Genomic DNA, 26,997 nt, shown 5'->3' on the forward strand with positions numbered 1-26,997 from the left:
AAACTACACATGAAGAACAGAAAGTGACCCAACGCACCTATTGTATGTGTGCTCAACAAGCTTGCAGTAGTTGTCAGGTCCCGTCTCACCACATGTAGCGTTCACTGTGATTTCGGCATTGCTGGCCAAATTAAATACAGATGGAAACAGGCCTTTTTTGTAGTCTGCATAGAAAAAGAAAAGAACAACACATGTGATTATCAGTTGTCAAACTCCTCACACACACTAAAATCCCACCAGGCGTTTCCACATAACGGTAAGCATCTGCCAAAAGACTTTCACTTTCCGTGTTACTCTACAAATTGACCCCATGAGCATGGCTAGCCCAGTCAAAAAAAAACCATTGGAACCAATTGGACATTCCAGTTGGAACTAAATGGACATTCCCATTGCTTCCAATTGGATTTCCCGACTGGAACCAATTGGTTCCAGTTGTGCTTTTAGCCCCCGACCAATTGGATCCAACTGGACCAGCCAACTGGACCCATTAGGCCAGGCAGTTATCTGACCCAGAAAATATTCACAAAATATGTTACGTTCATTGAGAAAGGTAGCTAAATGTTTGAATAAAAAATCTTTACCTCTCCCGTAACCGAGAGTAGAGTAAGCATGAAATGTTTACGGGCCTAATGTCATCTCGGTGGACACCCGAAACGCACCGTACAGGAAGGGAGGAACGCCACCACCCGTTCAGCGCGATGCCTTGCCATTTGAACGCAAGGTTTTTTGAGGAAAGGAAATGGCGCAGTAATTCTCTGCCATCTCGGTGGACACCCGAACCACACTGTAATGGAAGGGAGGAACGCCACCACCCGTTCGGCGCGATGCCTTGCCCTTTGAACGCAGCGCTTCTCCCCCGGGCCCCTGTGCGCCTGCGCGGCTTTGCTTCGATGCGCGAAGCCCCTAAGAGATCACGTAGGACAACGAAGTGTATCGTGGCATTTATGTGCTTTTTGCACGCGTTATTAGAAATCGGAAATTATAAGTCCGTGCATTATCAAACGCACATCGACTGATATCTTGATAAACATTGAGAAGGCGCTGGCAGCAGTTATTTTTTGTGACTCCTTTGGAGACCAACCGGCGCTTGCATGCCGGTCGCGTAGGAGGGCTTAGAGAGTCTCGTTAAATCGCGTTGAGTCTCGTACGGTGCCCGGATGTTCTCGTTTCAGAGCCCGAATTCAGTGCCCGGATGACGGGTCTCGGCGTGACGTCACCACACTGCCGACAACGGGGGCTAAAAGCATTTCATGCTTAATATGCTCTAGGATCTTGGATGAATATTTCTACAACTTAACACATTGTAATGTGCAAAAGGAAAACTGATTTATGAGGACTGCGGGGAGACACTCTGCCTAGTGTCAATCAACATTTTTCTATGGAATTGAAATTAACATGCTTCTATGGAAATCAAAGCCAACAGACACACATGCATCACACACGAGCAACACTGCACATTCAGGCACTAGTAGCATACATTAGCTCAATAGGTACATCCAGAGAACACACTTCTGCTCCAACTTATATACCCAATTTATTAGGCTGGGGCCGGTGGCGCTTGCCCTCTGAGCGCAGATATTTAATTTAATTTAAGCTCCAGTGGTGGTGCAGGTGATGAGTACAGTTTATTAGGCTAAGCTGCTGATAGCTCTTATTGTAAGTACTATATTAGTTCTACCTTTTCCGTCAAACATGCAAACATTCATTGGATAAATTGGGTGCAATTCGGCAGACCAATTGGATGCAATGGGTAAGACCAATTGGGCTCACCAATTGGAAACCCAAATGGTCCAATTGGATAGTCCATTTGGACCATCCAATTGGAACACCATTCCAATTGGAACCAATTGGAAACTGAACTCGTTGGAACACCATTCCAATTGGAACCAATTACAAACCCAAATGGTCCAACTGGATAGTCCATTTGGACCATCCAATTGGAACACCATTCCAATTGGAACCAATTGGAAACTGAACTCGTCCAATTGGAACCAATTGAAACCCATTGGAAATCCAATTGGTTCCAATGGTTTTTTTTTGACTGGGAGAACTCTTATTTATATTGCTAGAAATCCTTGGTTTCATCCCGGATTTTAACAAATGCTAGTTTATTTAGTTTATTTACTGAATGGATCCCTTATCTGTCAATTCTTCAGAGAACACTCCTTTCAGAGAACATGTACTTTCATGCTGTGAAGGTTACTTACAACTTTACCGCCATTATTACTTCAAACAGAAATGAAAAGTAATACATTTACAGAACGTGATGAATGATACTTGTGGGATATACAGATATCCCTCGCCGCCCCGCGCTGAGTCACGCGACGAAGCGCCGCCGCCGGGCGTGGGGAGAGGGGGCCACGCGGCCACTCTCCTCACCCCCCAGCTCGGACGTGACGTCACGCCTACGCTCTGGCGTCTTAGGAACGGGGTGAACGACCCCTCTTGGTTGCAACCGGTTGCTCAAGGGGGTGCAATGTCGTAGGGGTTTAAAGGGGTGGAGACACCAAATTTGTGGTTCGTGTGTTCTTAGTTTCAAACGTTTCTTATGGTTCCAGGAAGCATGATACACACTCAGAGATTCATATATTCACAGTGAATAATTTATTATCGCATTTTTAGGTGAACGATTTTCGGTTTCGGTTTCGGAACGCCGAGTTGGACAGTGACGTCACAGAGGGGGAAGATCAACTACTTCGCTTGGTCACGTGGGTCCACAAAAGTTGTGACGCACCTACTGCTGCATCGTCTGCTTTCTCACACACGTGCTGACCAGCGCATGAAAAAAACAACAGCATGTCTAGTACCAGCAGCTCGGATTCTGACGGATCTGAATCCAATGAGTGAGGACATCGACTTTTTTTTTATCGCACACTAATATCGCCTTCGCGGGTTCGCGTGAGGATGCGAAGCACTTTGCAAAATGCCAGTAAGCATCGCTGCGCCACTCTACCCAAGCTGCGCCCACAACCGGTGTCGCACTTCGCCGCCGTGCAGCAGTACCTGAGCGCTGCTTGGGATGGTGTACAAATATCACAAGAAAAGACAAAATCGCCTTGTTATCAGAACTGCCAGCTATACTCGAGCAGCGACAAAGCATGCCTGCTTATGTTGGGAGCTTTCGGCAACGGCACCGCTCGCGGGCGCTCCGGGCGACGAGCTCTGCTGCTGCCTGGCTGCCGTGGTCGTCGCTAGGCCTATAGACTGTTTCGCAAGCGGCCGGCGCTTCGGAAGTCGCCTGCGCTATAATAAAAGGAATACTTTTCACAAATAGCTTTAGTGTCAACAGCATCATCTCACAATAAAATAATAGTATGGTCAATCTCCTCGACGCCTTCGGCAGCGGAGCTAGCGGGCGCCAGGCGAGCCGGACCCCAACGTCGGGCCAGCGGCAGCTGCGAGGCGGTTCTGGCAAGAAAATTGCTCATATCACTGTTGTTACCTCTACCAGCAGCTCAGTATTGGTCAGCGATCCTCAAAAATGACACTTTATTCACATTTCTTGTACCATGGTTTATTATTTACTTCAAGAACACTACTTAGCTCGCTTTTATGACGTCGGCAGACGGTATCCAGGCTGGCCGACCGGCTGGCAGGCACGGCGTACTTCACGTCCGCACAAAACAGCCATGCTACCAGTAAGGATGCTTCCTAGATTCGAGATATGACAGCATGACTGTACTAAAAGTGGATCTTTCGGCAACGACACTGCCTGCGGCAACGCCGGGCGACGACCTGCGCGCTGGTCCCAGACTTCCGTAGTCGTCGCTAGGCCTAAGCTGGTTTCACATCCGACTCCGCAGCTGAGGGCGCTTCGGGACTGGCCAGCGCTCAGAAACGTGCTCCGCTCGGCACCCCTTTGCTGTGAACTCGTCCCACAACAAAAGCTATGTTCGATTTCAACGACGCCTTCAGCAACAGAGCTAACAGACGGCAGGCGCACCGCACCAGGTAGCAGCAGCACAAAACCGGCTATGGGATGAAATTTGCTTGCATCGCAGTCATCACTTCTATCAGGAACTCGGTATTTGCCAACGATCGTCAGAAACGATGCATTTTTGATATTCATATATCCCAGGGTTTGCTATGAACGTGAACAAACAATACTGTCGCGTTCTTCGGATGCCGGTGGTCGGCACGAAGACTGCATGGCGCAGGCCGCCCGGCTCCAAGGAGTGCGCCCTATTTCATCATGACGCTGCCGCTCTCCGGGCTCGCATTGGCTGCCGCTTCACGTCGTTGCGTTTGTCGCGAGCGGCTCGCCGTTGACATCTAGCAGGCCGGACGCAGGCGACGAGCTGCAATCGGACGCTGCGACGCTGTTCGCAACGGCGCGCCGCAAACCGAGCGAGCGGCGGTTAGCAGCAAATGCGGCTCGCTGGTGCGTCGACTGCGCTCACGCGGCTGTGCCCCGCTCATCATACGTCACTGCATTTTGGTATGACGTCACTAAAACTTTAATTTGTTTATCCCCTTGTGACGTCAGCGTTGATGGCGCTAGTGATGGGTCTAGATCGTGAGAGTGAGCATTTAGGTAATCTTTGGAACCGAATTAAAATATTTTTTAAACGTTTGTTGCGTCCAACACCTGGCTGTGAGTGCCCTTGCATACATAGGAATTCCATAGCAGGCTTTTTATAGCTTCAAAATTTGGTGTCTCCACCCCTTTAAGGAGAGCTCACGCGGGAACAAAGGCTGTCTAGTCTCTCCTCTCGCCGCGGTGACTGCCCGATTGCCCCGCCGACCCCGTCTCCTGCCCGCGCCCTCCCGGATTATCCAACGCCAGTCGACGACGACTTGGTAAGCTGCTGAACCATCTATTATCGGATAGAACATTCTTCCGCAGTGTGCTTTGCCTTGCGCTAGGTAAATAAACGGTTTCCTAGCGTACTCTGTTCGTTGCCTACTTCGTCCGAACCCGCCGTGGCTGTGACTCTGCGCCACGGGTTGGGGACACGAGAACGCCCGCGCATAGCTGGCACGGAAGCGCGCCTTCCCGGCCGGCTGCTCGCGGGTGACCCCATATCTTGGCGCCCAACGTGGGGCCTGCTCTTGGAACATTGGACGACTGTCAGTTCGGTTCGAGGAACGCTCTTTGTCCGGACTTGACAAGTGCTAGGCCTAGAGTGAATTTTGATCGCTAGGACCTGCGGCATGCTTTCTTGAGTGCGAGGTGTATTGCGCTGCAGCATGTTTGAACTTTTCGACATGCTCAGCATGTTTTTTGTCAAGTTTTCTTCCTGGAGTTTCTTCAATAACCACTTGGTCCGCATCGAGGGAGCGCGAGGCCTAGCGCCCGCGGAGTTGCCGAGCCCGAAGCGAGTGAGTACGGAAGCCGCGTGGGTGGTCCGAGTTTTCTGTATATATTTTCTCGCTGTCTCTTTTTCGACTCTGGGAGTCGCGGCTCCGGGAGCCGGGTGGCCTGAGGCCACGGGTGCAACTACGAGCTCGCTGGTATTGCAGCTCGGCACCGGGCGTTCCGACACCGTCCGATACGGTGGGCGCCGATCGCTCAGAAGCTGCTTTGTGCAGTGAGCGGGGAGGACCACCCCACAACGCTGATGTCTCCTCGCGGCTGCGCGCACGAAACCCGTTTCGGGTCTTTCTTTTGTTGGGGGTCATCGACCTTCACTATGGTAGTGAGGCCTAAGGCTATTCATAGCTGCCTTCACCTTGTCAAAAGTGACATGACCACCGGACCGTGGTGCTGAGAGGGGGCGCACTTTGCTGGCCGCCCGTTTTTTTTAACCTCGCATGAACCGAGCATTCTCGTTTCACTCAAGAAAGGGCTTTGTTCACTCGAACTTTGCGTTGCACAGCCGCCCGACACGTTTTGCTAGCGAGTTGAGCATTGAGCCACGTGGCCCTTGTGTACGCCGTTTCCCCTCCCGTGACCTACGTTAAAGGCATGCGGAGTGTGTTTCGGAAATTTTGCAGATCCAGTGGGGCCACTCCGGCTTGCTGTCGTGTGCACATCGTCTCGCTGCCGCCTGCTGCGACGGAGCGGCTTATATCCTGTTCGCCGCATCCATCCGGGGCAGCCGTGGCGAGACCAGACAGCAGCCACCTCTGGCTGCTGTTACCCTGGCGACTACTGCAGAATCCTGGCCTGCAGTGGTCAACCGGCCCTACTCTTCGCGGGCCTGCGGACACGTAGTCCGCGGGCCATGCGAGTCGTCCCAGCGGAGACCTTCACGCCGCCTTCGGAATACCGCGGAAGACTGCGAGCACTCTGTCGGCGTGACCTCCGCTGCAAGACCTGCCTCAAGTGCATGAAGACCAGGAGACTCCTGCATAGCATGTAACTTGCAGGCGCGGGGGTCTATTTAAGGTTGGGGGGATGTGGGGACGCTTTCGTCCCTTGCGTTCGCTTTCCCTCAGCGCGCTAGTTCCCTGTGGTTAGCTCCTCCGCAAAGCACTACTCTCGGTTCGGTGACTTTCAACTAACAGGGGAGGGCGCTCGCGTCGCAGCGACACCAGCGCCACGGATGGCGTTTTGCTGCGCGCTCGCGGGGAGCTACGGAGTCTGTTCTCCCTCGGCACCGGGAAGCGACCGGACGTTTCGCTCGCAGCTTCGCTCTTCGTCGGCGGGCGGCCTCGTGTGGAAACGTATTCCCCTCAGCTCGTCCCGTCCGACATCGGAGTTTTCCCTTTGCCCTACCGCGGGCGAACGTTCGCTCGTAGCCGTGCTGGTGAGTCGGACATTCCTCGATTCCTCAGTGTATTTTGTTGCTAGCTGGCGTTATTGTTGTTATAGCAATAAATGCCTTGTTTGTGTCAGCCAGTGTGTCGTTCCTTTGTTCCCGCAGAGCACGGCCCGCCGTGGTCGGCGTGCGCTCAGTAGCGTACGCGACCACGGGGTGGGATAAGCGCGGTTTTGAACTGTGTCAGCCGCGCTTAAACGGGGAATACGTGTTTATCTCCCCCATTTTAACCCCACATACTTGACATACAGCTTTTACCTAAACATCTGAACAAAGTTTCACAAGTGCGCATAGCCCTGACATCAGTTCATCACAAAATAAACAGAGTGCTATAGTAGGACACAACTTTAAAAAAAACAGCAGTTGCTAACACTGGGCCACGGTCCGCGGCGTCCTGTATTACTCCGCTGGCTAATCGCAACAGTAAACGAAATCAGCTGTTTAATGTTTGACTATATCAAACAATCCACGTATCAAAATTCTAGAGCTTATAATTTTTTTCTTGTGATCAGCTTCTTGTTTAGGTGACAAGAAATGTTTAAGCAGTGGACTACTTTTTCGTCGTGGAGGAATTCTGTGCGCGGAGGCTGAATGCGTGCGGAGCTTCACTACAGACTTAAATTGTATCTGACTATATTGTGGGAATCCTGGCTTTCGCCGTCGCCTTTGCGCGGCTAGCCGGCCTCCCGCGTTGTTTCTCCTCTTTCCCTTGCTCCCGCCTCAGGCGGTGGAGAGGCGGCTGGGTGACTAATCACTGTCATTTAGCCACAGCTCCGCCCCGGCTCCCCAAGGGCCTTTGCCACTGGCGCCTTTTGGCGGGAATTCGGGACCCCGCTTTGGGCGGCCGCGCTCCGCGCGACCGTCCGAGCGGGGCCCAGAGAGAGAGATCCCTCCGAGACAGCGTAAGGTGCGTACGTTACTGTTTGTCCGTGCCGGCCTTTTGCCGTTCGGACCAGTGCTTACTCGAGCTCGCCCGCACGTGTCCTCTGACCTGCAGCGGCTCGAGCCTGTCCAGCGGGGTCCAGCGACCTCCGACAGGCGTACCTTGCGTTGATTGCCCACTCTCTCTCGCAACCGGCCCAACGGTCGACACGAGAGAGAGATCACAGCACTGCCGCGGGGACATTCTCCTGCAGCGGCGTGCTAGCGGCGCATATTACTCGAGTCGCTTCGTGCGCGCAGCGGAGCCTTGCTCCTCGCGCGCCCCCGGGACGGGGTGACGATTGAGTGCGTGTGTACTGCTGAAGGACGACGTGAATAAACGTCTCCTTTGTGAACTTGGAGGCCTATTTCTTTGCGGCGAATCGTTCTCCTCCCAGCGGAGGTTGAGTGCGCCGCATCGGTGTCCCAGTGGTGTGTGGTGACGGCTGATCGGGGCCCTTGGCTCGCGCGAAGCTCGAACCCGCGGTGGGTGGTGGCCTGTGTCCACTTAGAAACCCACAACTGGCGCCCAACGTGCTAAGTCATTGGCGCTTACGCCTTTGATGGCACATTAGCCGGGCAGGTCGCCTTGCCGATCACGCTTGCGCACCATGTCTACCCCCAGCGGGGCACTCGGCAGCTACATGTCGGCTCCCTACGGAGTTGTAGCGTCGTTTGATCCGCTGGCTGCTGTTCCTTCGAATAGCCAGACACCGTGGTTGGCCGCGGCCCCCATTGGGGTTTACGGCGACACAACCCAAAATGTCGACCACGCGGCTCCCATCGGAGCTGTATCGGAAGCACCCTGCGGTGCACCCGCTGGTCACATGCCTCAGCTGTGCACGCTTTCCGCCCAGTGCGAAAGCAGTTCGTGTCACGCTGCCGCAACCGGCAGTTTCGAACAGCAGCAGCCGTGCCCCGCGAGCAGTCAATTCTGCTCTGGGAACGGCGAGGCGCTGGCCCGGTTCCCTGCGGAAACCGCGCCGCTCATCGAACTAGGAGCCTTGCCTCCCTCGTTCGTGCAGCCCGCCCAAGCCTCCACTGAGGCCGGAGCGCAGGCGCTGCTAGCCAGTGCTGCCCAGATGATCCAGTCGCTGTCAGGGGCTGTTGGGACGCTTTTGGCCACGCCGAAGTTCTCTCACCCCGCGGTCAAGTTGCCCATGCCAACATACCGCGGGTATGATGACCTACTCAGTGCCCGGGATTTCCTTGAGTCCCTCACCCATTATCAGAGAACTATGGGTCTTACTGAGCAGGTGGTGCTTGCACACATCATCCCCGCAGCGCTGACTGACACGGCAGCTCGGTGGCATCGGCTTTCCGGCCACCGGGCAGCGACTCTCGAGGAGTTCCGTGCAGCATTCCTGCGCGAATTCCTGCCCGCTGACTACGAGCGTAGGATGCGGCGAGAGCTGGAGCTCCGTACTCAGGCTCCGGATGAGTCGCTGCAAGAGTATGTTCGTGCGATGGAAGACCTTTTCTCAATCGCCGAGCCCAGAGCCTCGAACGAGGAGCGTGTCGAAAGGACGATCAGGCAGGCACATCCGACCTTTTCGGCTTACCTGCGCGGCGGCCGATTCCGAGATTTGGAGGAGCTGGCCGCCGAGGCAAAGCGCATTCAAGGCGACATTCTCGCCGCGCGCGCCTATCGTCCGCCACCGCCGGCAAGCGAGGCCCTTGAGCCACGTTGTGCATGGAGAGGGGCCTTGCCCTTACCCAACCGGCGACCACCCGCACAACCTGCCTTTGCAGCTGTTAGCGGGCAAAACGAGGCATGGGAGTTGAGCGACAGAGCTCTCGATCCCTACTCGTACGGGAGACGGGCAGCCTGCGCTGCACCGTTTTCTGAAGCGCGTGCTGAGGGGCGCCAAGCGCTCCAACGCACAGCGGAGGGGGAAACCCGACTCGGCCGACCCTTTGGTCGTGCAGCGGGCGGACCCAGGCAGGGAGAGGCGCCATTGTCCCGCGACCAAGCTCGCGGCGGTGTGCGCTGCTTCCGCTGCCAAGAGAGGGGCCACTTAGCAAGAGAATGCACCGTAGCCAGGCCTCCTGCGAGGCAGGGAAACGGCGGCGGGGGTCGGTCGTAAAGGGACCACCGGCCCAATCTCTGCTAATTCCCTCTGCGTACAGAGCAAGCTGCCTTGCTAATGCGCACGCGCCGTTTGTTCCGGTCACCATTGCTGGCCGCGAATTTTCGGCGTTACTGGATACGGGAGCCAGCGCTTCCTTGTTCGGTGAAGAGGTGTTGTCCCACTTGCAAAAGCACTCTGTGCGCTTGCGGGACTGCCGTACGGCATTCAACTTTGCGAAAGGCGTAGCCCATTCGGCTGGAGCCGCGAGGCTGACTGTCAGGTGGGGAGAGCGGACGAGACGCACGCGTTTCATCCATCTCCCAGGGCTCAGTGTGCCCATGATTCTCGGCCGGGACTTTCTCCTGAAAACCGGAATCGTGGTGGACATTGCGAATGGCGGCTATCGCGACGGACCATTTTCCCAGCTTAAGCCGTTCATTAGCCCACCGGCGTCAGTATCTGCCTGCGCAGTAAAGGCGTTCGGAGAGTGCCACGCTCAGCGGACAGGGCCACGCCCTTGTGTCGAGCGTTCCGTCGTTCAGCCTCCCCATTGGGACCGAGCGGCGCGGCACGACCAGGCACCACATCCGCTGGCCGCCAGTGCGGTAACATTGGATGACACACAGAAGGCTCGTTTGACAGCGCTATTGCGTCAGTACGATGAGCTCTTCACGGATCAACCTGGCTGTACCACTTTAGTGAGCCACAAGATCCACACTGGAGACGCGCTTCCTTTGAAGTGCAACCCTAGACCCGTCAGCCTTGCGAAAAGGCAGGTGATTGATGGGTTGCTGGATGAGATGCTGTCGGCGGACATTATCCGCCGCTCGTCCAGCGCCTGGGCGTCTCCGGTGGTGTTGGTGCCTAAGAAAGATGGCAGCCACCGTTTGTGTGTGGATTATCGCCGTCTAAATGCGCTGACTCGCAAGGATGCCTATCCGCTCCCGACGATCAGCTCAATCGTAGGAAACCTGGGCAGCGCGCGGTACTTTTCCACGCTAGATGCCTCCAAAGGTTACCTACAGGTCCAGATGGCTGACACTGACCGGTCTAAGACCGCGTTCACGTGTCACAGAGGGCTGTTTGAGTTCACTCGTATGCCCTTTGGTCTCTGCAATGGTCCTGCGACTTTTCAGAGGCTCATGGACCGCGTCCTGGGGGAAGCGAAATGGTCCCACGCCATGTGCTACCTGGACGATATCGTGATTTATTCACGAACCTTCGATGAGCACTTAGGCCACATTGCCGACGTGCTCGAGAGGGTACGGGCTGCTGGGATGACTTTGAATCCTGCGAAAGCCCAAATAGCGCGGACCCGGGTTCAGTTACTAGGGTTCACGCTGGGCGAGGGCTCCATTGAGCCTGATGCGGAGAAACTTCGAGCCATACTCGAATTTCCCGCGCCCAAGGACGTACGCGGCCTCCGCCGCTTTCTGGGAATGGCCAATTTTTATCGGTCGTTCATCCCGTCCTGTGCCCGCGTGCAGGCACCCTTGACCAAGCTCTTGGGAAAGACTGCAGCGTGGCGATGGGGGCCCGAGCAAGAGCGATCCTTTCGCCTCCTGTCTAGTGCCATTGCCGAGACAGCGCAGCTCAGGCTACCCGACCTGACCAGACAGTTCGTAGTCCAGACTGACGCGAGCGATCTGGGTTTAGGAGCAGTTCTCCTACAGGAATTCGATGGCGTGCTGCAACCGCTGGCCTTTGCCAGCCGCTCCTTGCTGCCCTCGGAGAGGAATTATTCCGTGACCGAGAAGGAGTGCCTCGCCATCGTGTTTGCACTGCGCAAATTTGACGTCTACCTTGATGGAACGCAATTCGTGGTGCAGACAGACCACAGTGCGCTCAGTTGGCTGATGCGGCTCCGCGAGCCTGCGGGTCGGCTGGCGCGCTGGGCTCTCCTGATACAGCATTACGACTTTTCCGTGCAGTATCGAAAGGGGAGCACAAACGTGGTAGCTGACGCGCTATCCCGTGCCCCACTCGCCAGCGGCGCCTTGACGCCTGTAGGCGGAGGGGGCGAAACAGCGGACGAGCCGCCGGGCGGCAAGGAGGGGGAACCCGCAAACGGGTTAACCCATTCCGCTAACCAGGCAAGCAGCGCTTCGCAAAGCGGACGAGAGGCAAAGCTCTTCGTGAGCGCCTCGGAGTTGCCGACGCGAACGGAAATTTTGGCTGCAAACCTGAGTGGGGACGAGACCATGCTCCCCTCTGGGATGACTGGAATCGTTTTCAGCCGTAAAGAGCTACTGAAAGCCCAGCAAAATGACCCCTTTTGTCGCGAGGTGAGCGACGGTCTCAGGGAGACGGAGCGCCGTGACGCTACTGGTATTGTAGCGGGCGCAGGGGGGCAGAAGCCAGCGTGTGTCGCGGCGAACCCCGGGGATTCATATTTGCTGGACCATGACGGGCTCGTGCTGAAGTACATAGCCACCGATGACGAGTCCATCGACCCGTTCAAGGTGGTTATCCCCAAAAGTCTAAGAGGCGCACTTTTGCGATTCTCTCATGACGAACCACTGGCCGGTCATCTGAGTGGCTCCAAAGTTTTTGCAAAACTGAGTCAATCGGTGACGTGGCCCGGCATGAAGCGTGACATTTTCCGCTATTGTCGTTCCTGCCATGTCTGTCAAGCGGTGAAGTCAAGGGGCGGCAAGCCGCCTGGAATGATGAAACCAATTGACAGTGTGCGTCCGTGGCAGATGGCCACCTGCGATTTGATGGGGCCTTTCCCCAGGAGCAAGCAGGGGTTCATTTACCTGATGGTAGTCGCTGACCACTTTTCCAAATGGGTTGAGTTGTACCCCCTTCGGAAAGTGTCAGCACGAGCGGTGCTGGATAAACTCCAGGAAGTGTTCTGTCGGTTCGGCTTTCCGGAAAGACTGATCACGGACAATGCGTCCTATTTCACCGCTCGGGTGTTCGGTAACACGTGCCGTTCCCTCGGAATCGAGCACTACACCACTTCACCCTACCACCCCCAGTCCAATTTGACCGAGCGAATCAACCGAACGCTCAAGCCAATGCTGGCGGCCTTTGCCGAGTGTCAAAAGGATTGGGCAGACCATTTGAGCGAGTTCGCGTTCGCCATTCGAACAGCTGAGAATCGCTCAACTGGTTTCTCTCCCGCCTTCCTCAATTTCGGGAGGGAGCTGGCGAATCCGATGTCAAACGTCGTGCAGAGCCAGCTCGGGGATGAGCAGACGCGGGCAGACTGCTCTGCTTATGCGTCGACGCTTCGGGACCGGCTTGGTCGGGCTCTCAACAGAGCAAGGCAGAGTTTGGCGGCAGCCAGAGCCCAACAGAAGGCTCAATATGACCGCAAGCACCGCCGCCTGACTTTTCAGGTGGGTGATCTTGTCCTGAAGCGCAACCACGTTCTTAGCGATGCGAGCAAGGGGTTCTCAGCCTCGCTCGCTCCTAAGTGGCTTGGTCCGTACCGAGTGGTCAGAGTCTGGTCGCCACTCGCGTACCTGCTGGAGGATTCCCTTACGGGGAAAACCAGCCGTGCCCACATCGCAGATCTGAAGGCCTACGCGTCACGATCTGACGAGCTTGCGCCGGTACCCATTGGTATCAAAGGCAAGCGCAAAGGCACAACTGGTGCTGCGGAACGCAAGCGTACGGAGCACCGGTACAATCTGAGGCGACGGTCACCGGTGTGATTAATGCCGGACGGCGGACTTTTCCGCAACCGAAGGCACGCAGCCTCAGCTAGCTGGCGAGCTTTCTCGTCAGGCCCTACCTAGGCGAAGCACGGAGTGTTATTTTTTTTTTGTTTTTGCAGCATGCTCAGTTCCAGCCTTGTGTGTTTATCTATTTATTTATTTGTTTTGTTTGAGTCAGCTTCTAGCCACTTTCGTTTCCCCGCTTGTACATCTGTTTTCGTTCTAACGTACCGAGATGTACATAGGCAAACTTCAGCCCGCTCGTGCTTGCTCTTATCTTCTAGAAGGAATAGATTGGATTAGGTGTCGTTTGTACAGCGAGCCTTTTCTCATTTCCGGCCCGACTGTGGGTGGTTGGCTCGTTAAGGAGCCGTGTGTCGCGGTGCGAGTTTTGTGCGGCCCGTATGGAGGGGAAGTTGGCGGGGCGTTTGGGGCGATGGGGGGCGGAAAGTGCACCCTTTGACCCTCGCCGCGGCGCCTCTGGACGCTTCTGATGAGGGGATCGTTGTCGCCGACCGGTGTCCGCGCACGTGCTGGTGTACGTGTGTTTGTGTTTGTGGCTGTGTGTGCGCGGAACCATGAGCCGAGGCGACGCCTGTGAGTTGTGCCGCTGTGCTTCTGCGTGAGCGCGACGATGAGAAGGAACCCTCGCTGTGGACAAGGTTACACATCTGGACGCCGCCGAACGTCCTCGCCCGTTTGAGCCGGCGTGAAGGGGGTGCACTAACTCTCTTGTGCCGAACGTGATGTCGTGTCCAAGGGCGCGAGGTCAGTGCTCTGCCGCGGCCCCGTCGTCATCAACGCACCCTACATCAACGGAAAGAAGACCGCCATCAGTCGTCGGCCCTCCCAACCCGTTCAACTTGAAGTCTGCGAGCGGTGAGTCGCCGACAGGCCCACTGGGCCGCGCCATCGAACTTTGAGGCTGGCATCCACCTGTAACATAGCTGTACAGTTGTATTCACATCTCCTTGTGAACCGTGTATATAATCTGCAAGCTGTTTTTGATTTACTGAAGCGTATGCAAGTGTTGTGTATCTAGTTTTTTTTTTGTGTATTCATTTCTTTATTTTGGAACTGAAGTGTATCTAGTTTTTTTTGTGTATTGATTTCTTTATTTTGGAACTGAAGTGTAGCTTATTTTTTTTGTGTATTGATTTCTTTATTTTGGCCGCGTGCTTTGCCGATGGGTAGGAGGGCATTTAAGGAGAGGGGGATGTGGGAATCCTGGCTTTCGCCGTCGCCTTTGCGCGGCTAGCCGGCCTCCCGCGTTGTTTCTCCTCTTTCCCTTGCTCCCGCCTCAGGCGGTGGAGAGGCGGCTGGGTGACTAATCACTGTCATTTAGCCACAGCTCCGCCCCGGCTCCCCAAGGGCCTTTGCCATTGGCGCCTTTTGGCGGGAATTCGGGACCCCGCTTTGGGCGGCCGCGCTCCGCGCGACCGTCCGAGCGGGGCCCAGAGAGAGAGATCCCTCCGAGACAGCGTAAGGTGCGTACGTTACTGTTTGTCCGTGCCGGCCTTTTGCCGTTCGGACCAGTGCTTACTCGAGCTCGCCCGCACGTGTCCTCTGACCTGCAGCGGCTCGAGCCTGTCCAGCGGGGTCCAGCGACCTCCGACAGGCGTACCTTGCGTTGATTGCCCACTCTCTCTCGCAACCGGCCCAACGGTCGACACGAGAGAGAGATCACAGCACTGCCGCGGGGACATTCTCCTGCAGCGGCGTGCTAGCGGCGCATATTACTCGAGTCGCTTCGTGCGCGCAGCGGAGCCTTGCTCCTCGCGCGCCCCCGGGACGGGGTGACGATTGAGTGCGTGTGTACTGCTGAAGGACGACGTGAATAAACGTCTCCTTTGTGAACTTGGAGGCCTATTTCTTTGCGGCGAATCGTTCTCCTCCCAGCGGAGGTTGAGTGCGCCGCATCGGTGTCCCAGTGGTGTGTGGTGACGGCTGATCGGGGCCCTTGGCTCGTGCGAAGCTCGAACCCGCGGTGGGTGGTGGCCTGTGTCCACGTAGAAACCCACAATATCAACAAAATTTAGAGCATGGCGGTAAATAAAAAAAATGCATGGACCATACTCCATACAGACTCAATAACAGATCTGCATCATTTCCTGGTGAACTGTGTGGGAATCTGGCTTTCCGCCGTCGCCTTTGCGCGGCTGTGCCGGCCTACCGCGTCGTTTCTCCTCTTTCCCTTGCTCCCGCCTCAGGCGGTGGAGAGGCGGCTGGGTGACTAATCACTGTCATTTAGCCACAGCTCCGCCCCGGCTCCCCAAGGGCCTTTGCCATTGGCGCCTTTTGGCGGGATTTTCGGGACCCGTTTGACCGGCCGCGCACCGCGCGACCGTCCGAGCGGGACACGAGAGGGAGATCCCTCCGAGACAGCGTAAGGTGCGTACGTTACTGTTTGTCCGTGCCGGCCTTTGCCGTTCGGACCAGTGCTTACTCGAGCTCGCCCGCACGTGTCCTCTGACCTGCAGCGGCTCGAGCCTGTCCAGCGGGGTCCAGCGACCTCCGACAGGCGTACCTTGTGTTGATTGCCCACTCTCTCTCGCAACCGGCCCAACGGTCGACACGAGAGAGAGATCACAGCACTGCCGCGGGGACATTCTCCTGCAGCGGCGTGTTAGCGGCGCGCATTACTCTGGTCGCTTCGTGCGCGCAGCGGAGCCTTGCTCCTCGCGCGCCCCCGGGACGGGGTGACGATTGAGTGTGTGTGTACTGCTGAAGGACGACGTGAATAAACGTCTCCTTTGTGAACTTGGAGGCCTATTTCTTTGCGGCGAATCGCTCTCCTCCCAGCGGAGGCTGAGTGCACTGCATCGGTGTCCCAGTGTGTGTGTGGTGACGGCTGATCGGGGCCCTTGGCTCGCGCGAAGCTCGAACCCGCGGTGGGTGGTGGCCTGTGTCCACTTAGAAACCCACAACTGTAATACTAATTTAGTAATATCAGTATATTTATTAGTAGGTAGCATTACTCAATATCTTTTTTTTATATAGATGAACCTTGGATGAACTGCATACCAAGGATTTCAAATATGTTGTGTGGACTGCGGTGGTTACGATAGAGGAAACGAAGGGCGCAGTAATTGTCTCACTCTCGATAGACGCCGGAACCGTGCCATGAATAGCTGCCGCAGAGGATCAGAGCTCCAGAATACTCCCGACCACCTGGAGTTCTTTAACTTAACATGTGCGGACAATCGCGCGGCAAACGGGCGTTTCTCCATTTCGTCTCGATCGAAATGCGACTACCCTGCGGCCTCGAGCCCACCAGCAGAACGCCAGACACCAACCACCGCGGCGGGTGATAAATATGCCGATTTAATATCAGACACATCTCTGTTATCAGCAATCACAAAATGAACAAGGGAGGGGAAAACCTCAGGTTGCTAGAGCCAACGTTTCGACAAGGGGACTTGTCTTCGTCTGGGCAAAGCGTTCATCATCGGCAGGGATTAAATAGGGCCTTCGCTCCGAGGAGGAAGGCCCCGGGGGTGGGGAAGGAAAGTGGTGTGGGAGGGGATGCGTGTCAGGAAGGGAGGGAGGTGAATCATGATTCGTTAGGCTGCAATAGTGGAACAACTTATATCCGGGGGGTGTGTAATGAACAAAAGGCTTTGAAGGGGCTGCGACGGGGGGGGGGGAGGCGCTGGGTGAACCTGCAAAACTCTAGCAACCTGAGGTTTTCCCCTCCCTTGTTCATTTTGTGATCGCCAAGGACCATCTACCGCACCCTCTCTCTACCATGGACTTCTGTTACCAGCAGGTTTATAAATATTCCGCGTTCACTGCGTGGTCACTTTTCCGTGCTTTACCACTGTTTTCGCTGTAGAGGTGACGACGATTTTATTGATACTCTGATGGCCGAGTAAATAGTCCTGCCTGCGTCTCACAGTTTGAATGCAAGGGAGGTAAAATAATATTATTTGAGACTTAGAATTAGCTTGTTTTAACAACGAGCTAACATGAACTAAAAGCATGAAAATCACGAAGAAAGAGCCCTCGGTGAAAGGACACGCGCACACACACGGTGCCCAATCATGATGCGCACGAATTCGTGACGTCATGTTCCACCACTGAGGCGCAAAAAACAAATTCGTTCTTTCAGTTCCTATTCTAAAAAGAAAAAAAAGGGGGTTTCTGAAAAAGACAAGAGGGAAAATAAATAATAATAGCTTAAATTAAAAACATATTACGCACACTGTCCCACCGTGGCTTCAAACAGTACGTGCAATGCGAAGTTTATACGAGCATGCTGTAAATTCTCAGTGGAAGTGCGAGTGCCCAAGCTGGAAATATGAGCCACCACACTGACACCCTCGACATGCATCGACGCGATAACTCACACGCATGAAGCGAGCATGACAATAGCCCGACCTTCAAAACTTGAGCCGCAAAACGCTCAGCCAGCAGGCCGCAGACAAAGCACCCAAGCATCGCTTCATGCAGACTCCAAAGTTTACGTATAAACGTTTATACTACATGCATATACACTCCGCTTCCTCCCACACACGCACAAGGCAAGCTCACACAATGCTCGGCGCCTTCTCTCTCGCAGCGCAAGCGTATTTTTTACGAGCTGTCGAGAGGCCGCAGCGCGCTCTAGCGGAGAAACACAAACAAGAGGACAGAGTCAGCGACGCTTGGTGTCGGGTGTCGCGGCCAGTTGCTGCACTGTGAATTTGCTCTCCTCGTCGGAATGCTCGTCGGGCCAGCATAGATGCTTTGACTACGAGCCTAGCCGCACTGGCGCTCCGGCTACGAGCCTGGCATGCTCGTCGACATAGAGCTATCTCGTCGATCAACCCGCCGCCGCCGGCGCACTCGGCGGATATGATGGTCGCCATAGACGTAAACACGAATAAACATACACGCAGACGCCGGAATTCAAGCTCTCCCCGACGCTTGCGAAATACAGGGGACAATGACGGACGTAGACGGCGAAAAAAAATCACAGAAAAAGAAAGAGAGGGCACGCAGTAACTTAAAGGGTATTGCGCCCGAACTTCAGAGCTTTTCGTCATACGCACGCCATCCTAATCAAGTGCAAGAAAACGTTTTAGCACATGTTCACGTTTTAAAAACGAATATGACGGTGTCTAGCGCTCTCAGACCAAGATTAGCGTTGTATTGCCAGTCCTCAAGTATGAAGCTAAAGCTTAAAGGCTAACGAAGATGTTAACGAAGATGTTAACGAAGATGCTAACGAAGATGCTATCGAAGATGCTAACGGACAGAAAAAGAGGGGAAGGGAATCAAAGGAAGGGTCAACGAGAGTGTAAGGTTCGAGGCGTTGCTGTTTTGTTTTGTTTTTTTTTTTCTTTTTGCGCACTCGTGTGCTCGAATGGAGGCACTTCGTCTTGCCATGTCTTTGCCTTCTTTGTCCCACCATGGACAAACCAGGCTGACGACGACTATGCTAATGACTGCGCAAACATCCACCGATATTTCACTGCATGCATATGACTAGTAATACAAACAAGAAAGACGGTCCTCGATAACTATAGCGATTCAGACACTAGTGGCGTTTACATGAATTTGACAGATTCGGGTCGAGTTCGTCTGTCGGGCAGTTAGTTCGTGTAAACTCTATCGAGTCGGGTCTGGAAGACGAGGGTCTCCCAACCCGAAAAGAAGGGGAAGGTTGACTTTCACATCTGGGGAAAGGATTTTCCGCAGGGGAAAGCTAGAGCTTCAATACTCGCGCGGTCGCGCCGAGAGTGCCGACTTGCAGCCAGCAAATTAATGTAAATGCGCAGTTGTCGAGTTGGGGCGACCTTGCTCAGCACGACGCCTGATTCGACCCGCTGCTGTCGGGGTCATGTAAACGAAGCTACTACGTGGCTTGTAGTCTTCTCGCTAGTTTGTGTTTTGCACTATGTTTATGCAATACACGAAAGTGAAGAAGATGTGCCGTGCCTTTGTTCCCTACCTTTTGTCTTCCGAAGCCTTTTGCCGACTATGGAATGTTAAAAAATATGAACTAAAATCCTATAACAACTCTAGCACATGCACCATAAAGTTTTTAGCATTCGCATACCGCCGAATGCAAACGGAAATTGCCACAACTGACAATTCCGTGGTTCCTGCTCACAGAACACTGCACGCATATCATGTTTCGGCTGAAGCTAAAATACGCGTACACAGTCACTCAATGCAAGTGAAAATGATGCTCTGAATATGAAAATAATGCGCATTAATTAATAAGATATATGTCCCTGTCTTCTTTCGATGGCGATTGTTATTTTTAGCCCAGTGTTTTATTTCTGTCTGCGAGTCCGTCCTTTATTATGACCGGAACGGAGCATGGGGTGTTCGAGAGTAACAAAGCCATATAAAGGTGACCGCTTTAAGCACAACACTCGGATTACAGTACTCTACCGAAGTTCATTTTGCAGGGCTGAACACTGTCCCTCACAGCAAAAGACTATTACACGAGAAAAATGTATTCGTGTTGTTTAACTCATCAGAAACCGATCACCTTTACATTGATTACGAGATTACAGATCGAAACAAGCGCTTCCATAGTCTGTACCGAGCGAAGAAGCACGATGCTGACACACACACGCACGCACACACGCACACACACACACACGCGCGCACACACACAAGGTGGAAGTGACGAACGAGACAGCGTCGAAGTAACAGATGCGAACAGAGCCAGCTATCCCGTACCAAGGTGCTCCTAAACTGTACGCAATTACGGCGTCAAGGTGGCGACCGACGGACGCGGGAACGCAGATGAAACGTGCCGTAGTCAAGGAAGGGTGTGAACATCACAGCGGGCCGCCGCGGCAGACACGGTGGGCAAGGGCAGCGGGCGGTCCTTGAACTCCGCGCCCGCGATCTTTGCATCGTGTACACGCAGAGACTTTGCAAAGGCATTACTTCCTCCCACGACCCTTTACGAAAGGCGCGCTCACCGGAAGGTATACAGTCGGCTTCTCGAGCTTTCACGGTAGTGGAAGTAAACAAAAAAGGCCGAGCAGCTGCTTACCAGGAGTAATTAAGATTGCATGTCTAGCTTTGGCAGACCTGCGATATATTCATGACGTGCCAGTTATATAGGCCAAACTGGTCGCTGTCTGATGAAGAAATCGAGTTTCTAGAAGGGAGCAATGCATACCGTCATGGTTAGATGTTCGCCTACCTCTTAGTACTGTAGGGTTCATGCGTCACCCTTTTAGCTTTCTATGGTTCGGTTCTCACTTTACACTTGTTTCATGTCACCCTTTTAGGGTCTATGGGTTTGTTGTCAATTTACACTTGTTTCATGTTTCAGATGGCTTTTGTTCATGTAGGATGAGATTGTCTTCTTTTCATTGCTTTTCTGTGATTCTTGGCGTGTTAGACATGTCGTGGACAAGGCACGTGGCTCATGACCTTCGTCTTTTTGAGGTATAGTTTGCGCGTGGTTATGAGTCACTTGTGTGCCGCTAGGTGCCTGGTCATTAACGTGGATTGTTTCGGACAATCAGAGGAGATAAGCGCACGTGTTTTTAAATGTCACGGATGGGTTTGAGGGTTGTTGTGGTGGCAAGGTAGCAGATCCCACCGCTGCCACCAGTTGTTGCGGCTCGAGGTAGCGTGTCCAGTTGTTGTTGCACCAAGGGGGCTCGTCCGGGATGAAGGAACTGTCTGAACTTCAGATGGTTAGAGATTACAAAAACAAGCAGATTTAATGGCAGGAAACTAAGACACTTATTTACATAAATTTACAAAAAGAAGAGCAAGGAATCAAAAGTTAAGAGTTCATAGCGTCGAGCGTCTGGATGAGCCTGTTATCCAAGGCTCAGAGCCACTGGATGAACCTATTACCCAAGGTTCAGAGCCACACTGGATGAACCTATTACCGAAGGTCCAGAGCGTTCGTGCCCACTTTGGTCGCAGGTTATATAGCCCAAGACTCCGCCCCTGCACCAGGCGACATTCCACCGCGACACAAAAGATCGGCACCAGCACCGCCATCGAAGACCTGTTGAGCCTCCTCACTAGGCGGTAACTCATCGTGGCACAAAAGATCGGCACCACACGTCACTGCCAACAAAGACACCTGCTTAGAGCCCGCACGTGGGAACTGGCGAGTCCGCATTCCTAAGTCCGCAGTCCGCATTCCTATAGCATTGTGTCGTGTTGACGTCACAGCCGCAGCTGCGCAGGCTTCCTCTGATTCGTTCCGGGGTTTTTTTTTTCAAGACCAGGGACACCCTTTCTTCTCCTGTCGTCGGTTGCTTCTCGAAGGGGAGGTCGTTTTCGCCGAGCCGAGTGTGGGAAGAGCCTCTTCTGCCACTTCCCAGAAAGCCACCCTTTTTCGTGAGGTCATCGTGGGGTCAAGTTGAAGTCAAACGACCCGTCAAAATTGCCGCTACGTTGAATCTCCCTCCGTTTCATCTCAGGTCTCAAGATGGGTCGTAACAGCTACCTCCCCCGCCAGACGAGTCTCGGCGAGTAGCAGTCATCGCTGCTGCACGAAGAGACGACTTGCAGAAGCGTGCCAGAAGTATGCCAGAAGCCCTCTGCCGCTCGCAACGTGGTCTTCTATTACGCCGGCCAAATTCTTTGAGGCGTCTCTGAAACTTCAACCACATGCGCAAGCAAGCACTCAACTTCCCTCCGAGCAAACCAGTTCCAAAAGAGGGTGCTATAATCCGGTCAGTATCGCCATTGTGAATAGCTCACACTGAAAACTCCCAGGACCCACGCAAGCTGAGAAAACCCGAACCTGCTACTGTGCCCTTCACTTTCAAAAACGCACGAAAAAAACTTATAGTAGCAATTTTGGTTCATAAAGAGCATTCCGGACTGCTTAAAAAGAACAGCTAAGAAGTCCGCGTCCCTTCCTGCATGTACAAAAAAAAGTAAACAGCTCCAAAAGCTGCATAACTGAGTGAAAATCCTGTGGTCCACTAACACCACTCAGCTTTACCACTAAAAATGGGAACTCGTTTGCCTTCACCCCTGTCGAATTTTTTTTTTCAGTAAGTCAATGCACAAAAAAAAAAAAAGGCAAACACTTATGCCCCGAATTGGACATTCTTTAGCCGCGCCCTGCGCGGTCGTGGTCGGATGGCCGATCCACAAGCAGGTGCTTCAAGAAAACTGCGTGCTTGATTGGTTCCGCCTCTGCTCCACCTACTGCGGAAAGGGTGCCTCCACCATTTCTTTGTCCCTGCCTGCAGCGACTCCCTCCGACTCACGCGCTCTCTGCGGCGACCCTTTGTGTGGCTGTCGAGCCCTATTCTTCGTAACATGTAGCATGCGTCACGTGTCCAACGACTGCGCCGTCTGTCCCTCTTTCGGCCCACCAGGGCAGTCACCTGGGCTTTCATCGGGCCCATCCGCCTTCGGGAAAATTTCACTGATTTTCCTTCTCGGTCATTAGCTTTCGTGGTGCCGTCCCTTGTTGATCTGCCGGCCCTTGCATCAGCATGAACACCTGCCCTGGCACTTCTCAATCGCTTGTCGCGTTCGCGATGTTTGTACAATGGACAATGGTGCCTTCGGCCTGCAAGGGCAGTCACCTTGGCTTTCCTCGGGCCCAGCCGCCTTGGGGAAAATGACACTGTTGGTTTTCCCTTTTCTTTCACAGTTCTCGCGGTGCTGTCCCGAGTTAATTTGCCGGCCCTCGCATCAGCATTAACACCTGCCCTAGCATTCCTCATTCGCTTGTCGCGTTCGCGGTTTTTCCTGCGCCGCGACGCTACTTGCGGTTTACTACTCACAGTGCCAGGCGGCGGCTCAACTGTTGAATCGTCCACTCCTGTGGTTTCGTCTGAGCACCCAAGCTCATTTTCCTGCTGTCTTTCTATCGGGGCAGCCTCCTCCTCATTCCGGGCAACAGAAACAATCTCGTCTGTACGGCACTTTCCGGCGAGCGTTGCGCTCCTGCCTGGCGCGTCACTGTTGCCGTCAGGCAATTCCCGTTCACTCTTTGTGTCGCTTAGTACAGCCTCAACTTTCTGACTGCTAGTGCTCGCCAGCTGCACCAGCGGTGTCCCTTGTCTGGTTCTGTCATCGCGTGCACACCGAACCTCACTGCATTCTTTCTGGCGCGGGACCTCAGTTTTATCTGCCAACGCGCTATCTGTCTCAGGGTTAACAGTAAGCGCGTCACACCTTTCGTTTTCCTCGCGAAGCTTTCGCCTTTCTTGTTCTTTATCCACACGGAGGCTTTTCTGCGGAATAGTTTCACACCTCTCGCCTGCCTCCTTGTTGAGAAGAGGTACCACTTGCTGGGGACAACCGCCCGACCTCTTGCTCAACTCCATTTCTAACTTACTGAGCTCAGCCCTTAGCTTCAGTAGTTTTGCTTCCCTCTCACGTTCGTGCTGACGCCATTTTTCCTCTCTCTCTCGCTCCTCCTGCTGTCTGAGCTGCTCCTCTTCTCGCTCTTTCTGCTGTCTGAGCTGCTCTTTCTCCTGCTCTTTTTGCTGTCTGAGCTGCTCTTCCTTTTTTTGTTTGATGAGACTCCACTCTTCAATGAGCTCCTCATCATCTGCCCCCAAATCAGTAATGGCCTGAATCATCATGGGTTTTCGTGCCAAACCCCTTGTCTCAATCCCCAATTCCTCACACAACAGCAACAGGTCCGACTCCTGCAGTCTCTGTAGGTCCATGATAGTTCTGAGTCTGAGCTATTTCCAAAACAACTATGCAAAAATACCAAACCTGTAAGATTTAAGCACAGGTGTCTACCAGTTCTAAATTTTAACCCTCTCTTAGAACCTGGTCCACATCAAAGGAAAAGCCAAGCACTCACCCACACACGTGATCATGACCAAGACAGCTGCACTCTCGCTGGCCGACCGTTGTTGTCGCTTGTGGCTTCAGATTCCCATCGCTGATCAACAGTTGTTGGGTCTTCGTATCTCACCAGTCGTTGTTCCACAGATGTCGGGACTTCCAGGCCTCGAATCCCAAGGCTTCGGATCCCAGGCCTCGGATTCCACGGCTTCGGATCCCACCGCTGTTCACCAGTTGTTGTGACGCAAGGTAGCAGACCCCACCGCTGCCACCAGTTGTTGCGGCTCGAGGTAGCGTGGCCAGTTGTTGTTGCACCAAGGGGGCTCGTCCGGGATGAAGGAACTGTCTGAACTTCAGATGGTTAGAGATTACAAAAACAAGCAGATTTAATGGCAGGAAACTAAGACACTTATTTACATAAATTTACAAAAAGAAGAGCAAGGAATCCAAAGTTAAGAGTTCATAGCGTCGAGCGTCTGGATGAGCCTGTTATCCAAGGCTCAGAGCCACTGGATGAACCTATTACCCAAGGTTCAGAGCCACACTGGATGAACCTATTACCGAAGGTCCAGAGCGTTCGTGCCCACTTTGGTCGCAGGTTATATAGCCCAAGACTCCGCCCCTGCACCAGGCGACATTCCACCGCGACACAAAAGATCGGCACCAGCACCGCCATCGAAGACCTGTTGAGCCTCCTCACTAGGCGGTAACTCATCGTGGCACAAAAGATCGGCACCACACGTCACTGCCAACAAAGACACCTGCTTAGAGCCCGCACGTGGGAACTGGCGAGTCCGCATTCCTAAGTCCGCAGTCCGCATTCCTATAGCATTGTGTCGTGTTGACGTCACAGCCGCAGCTGCGCAGGCTTCCTCTGATTCGTTCCGGGGTTTTTTTTTTCAAGACCAGGGACACCCTTTCGTCTCCTGTCGTCGGTTGCTTCTCGAAGGGGAGGTCGTTTTCGCCGAGCCGAGTGTGGGAGGAGCCTCGTCGGCCACTTCCCAGAAAGCCACCCTTTTTCGTGAGGTCATCGTGGGGTCAAGTTGAAGTCAAACGACCCGTCAAAATTGCCGCTACGTTGAATCTCCCTCCGTTTCATCTCAGGTCTCAAGATGGGTCGTAACAGGGTGTGTTGATTGCATCCACAGAGGATATAAAAGACTGCGGCAATCTTTTCGAATAAAAGTTGGAAGTCTGCGCTTGTGTGTGTTGTCTGGTTTCCTTCTCGTGTCCTTGTTTTATTCGCGCAGTTTTAATTATGAATGGTCGCTGTCTGAATGGTAGATTGCGGGACCATTTAAGAAACCTGGGAAGCATCAGCGCTCCTGATGCGCTAGCAGGTCACTGCTAAAGGTGCGAACCTTGCCAAAATAAAAGGAAACCTGATTAGGGAAAGAAAAAACGGCAGTGATATCGAGGCTTTCTTTATCGCCAATACACGCGATGGTTTTGTCAGCACGCCTTCAATAACGCTATCGCCGAGTGAGATGGCGTTTGTTTGCATACAGCTCACGCAATTGTTGATGAAAAAACGTGACACGCATGCTGAGTGATGGCTCTCATTTCCATTAAAGGAGTATAAACGCCTAATTTTGATGGCATGTTTTCTTCTCCATACTGATGCGGAACGCACTACTATGCATGAATCACCGTGCAGTATTCGTCTGCGACCGCAAATAATTTGTAATCGAATTTTTCTGCTTTACGGTTTCGGTTTCAGCAGCCGAACGATGGTTGTGACGTCAAAGAGAGTTTATAGATCACGTGAGGCATGGAAAAACTGGAAAAACTGCGATATAATCGCTGCTTCATTGTTTTAATTCACTACAGTGCTGAAACTTCCCTTCCTTAAGAGCCGGAATGACAACGTATGTAGAAGCGCCGATTACATTGTAGTTTCTCATGCCTCACGTGACCTATGATCTCTCTTTGACGTCACAGCCATCATTCGTCTGTTGAAAACAAAAGAGCACGAGAAAGAAATTCGATTCTAAATTATTTAGCAGTCGTAGGAGGATACTATGTGGTAATCCGTGTATAATAATGCCTTACACCTATCTCATTACAAAGAAGAAAACATGCACCCAAAAGTTAGGTGTCTATACTCCTTTAATAAGCCCGTTTTTTTTTTTTAAGATTTCAGTTGACAGTTGCGCCACGTCCGGTCGTTGTCTCGTTTCGTCTTTGTAACCACTTAGCGCGTTCAAGCAACAGAGCAATGCAATACGAATTATAGTAGGATACAACTTAGAAAAAAAAAACAGCAGTTGCCAACACTGGGTCACGACGTCCTGTATCACTCCGCTGGCCAATCGTAACAGTAAATTAAATCAGCTTTTTAATGTTTGATTATATTAAACAAGTGACGTATCAAAACTCTAGAGCTTATATTTTTTGTGTTGTGCTAAGCTTCTTGCTTAGGTAACAAGCAGTTTCAGCAACGGACTACTTTTTCATCGCGGAGGAATCCTGTGTAGCGGTCGTAAATGTGGGCGGAGCTTCACTGCAGACTTAAGCTGTATCCGACTATAGCCTCTTTCGTCATCTTACGTTTAATGAACGGGAAGGTTGTGTTCTACGATCACCATCTCGTTTCCTCCTGTCCTATATTTAGTAGCATTAACCTGACATTCATGACTGGTATGGATTAAACTTGCGAAACGTCTTCTTTCATGCCTGTTCACGTATACGAAAATGTCATTTTTGCGAAGCGATGAAGTTTTCTGGAAAATGGTTTGGAAAAATGCACGGCTGTTTTTTTTTTTTCCAACAAATAAGTATTGCTTATATTAACCTGGCTCAACGGGCACCATTCAAAAATCGCGAGGCTCCATTGGGAGCACAGCGACGCCCATCAGTGCATGTTACTACATGGCGCATACGCGT

General features: G+C 53.1%; 1 protein-coding gene across 2 annotated transcripts in view; it reads right to left on the reverse strand.

Moving 5' to 3' along the window:
* The window catches only part of wb (wing blister), a 148,764-nt gene that overhangs the window by 89,120 nt on the left and 32,647 nt on the right, over window positions 1–26,997 (reverse strand). For both annotated transcript variants that reach the window (XM_089552264.1, XM_089552263.1), the window contains exon 2: window positions 38–164. In XM_089552264.1, the coding sequence (XP_089408390.1) occupies window positions 38–164 (127 nt within the window). The remainder of the gene's footprint in view (window positions 1–37; window positions 165–26,997) is intronic.

Source organism: Amblyomma mixtum, chromosome 7 (assembly GCF_055824585.1).
Source record: "Amblyomma mixtum isolate Tamu chromosome 7, ASM5582458v1, whole genome shotgun sequence".
In the NCBI taxonomy this organism is placed as follows: domain Eukaryota; kingdom Metazoa; phylum Arthropoda; class Arachnida; order Ixodida; family Ixodidae; genus Amblyomma; species Amblyomma mixtum.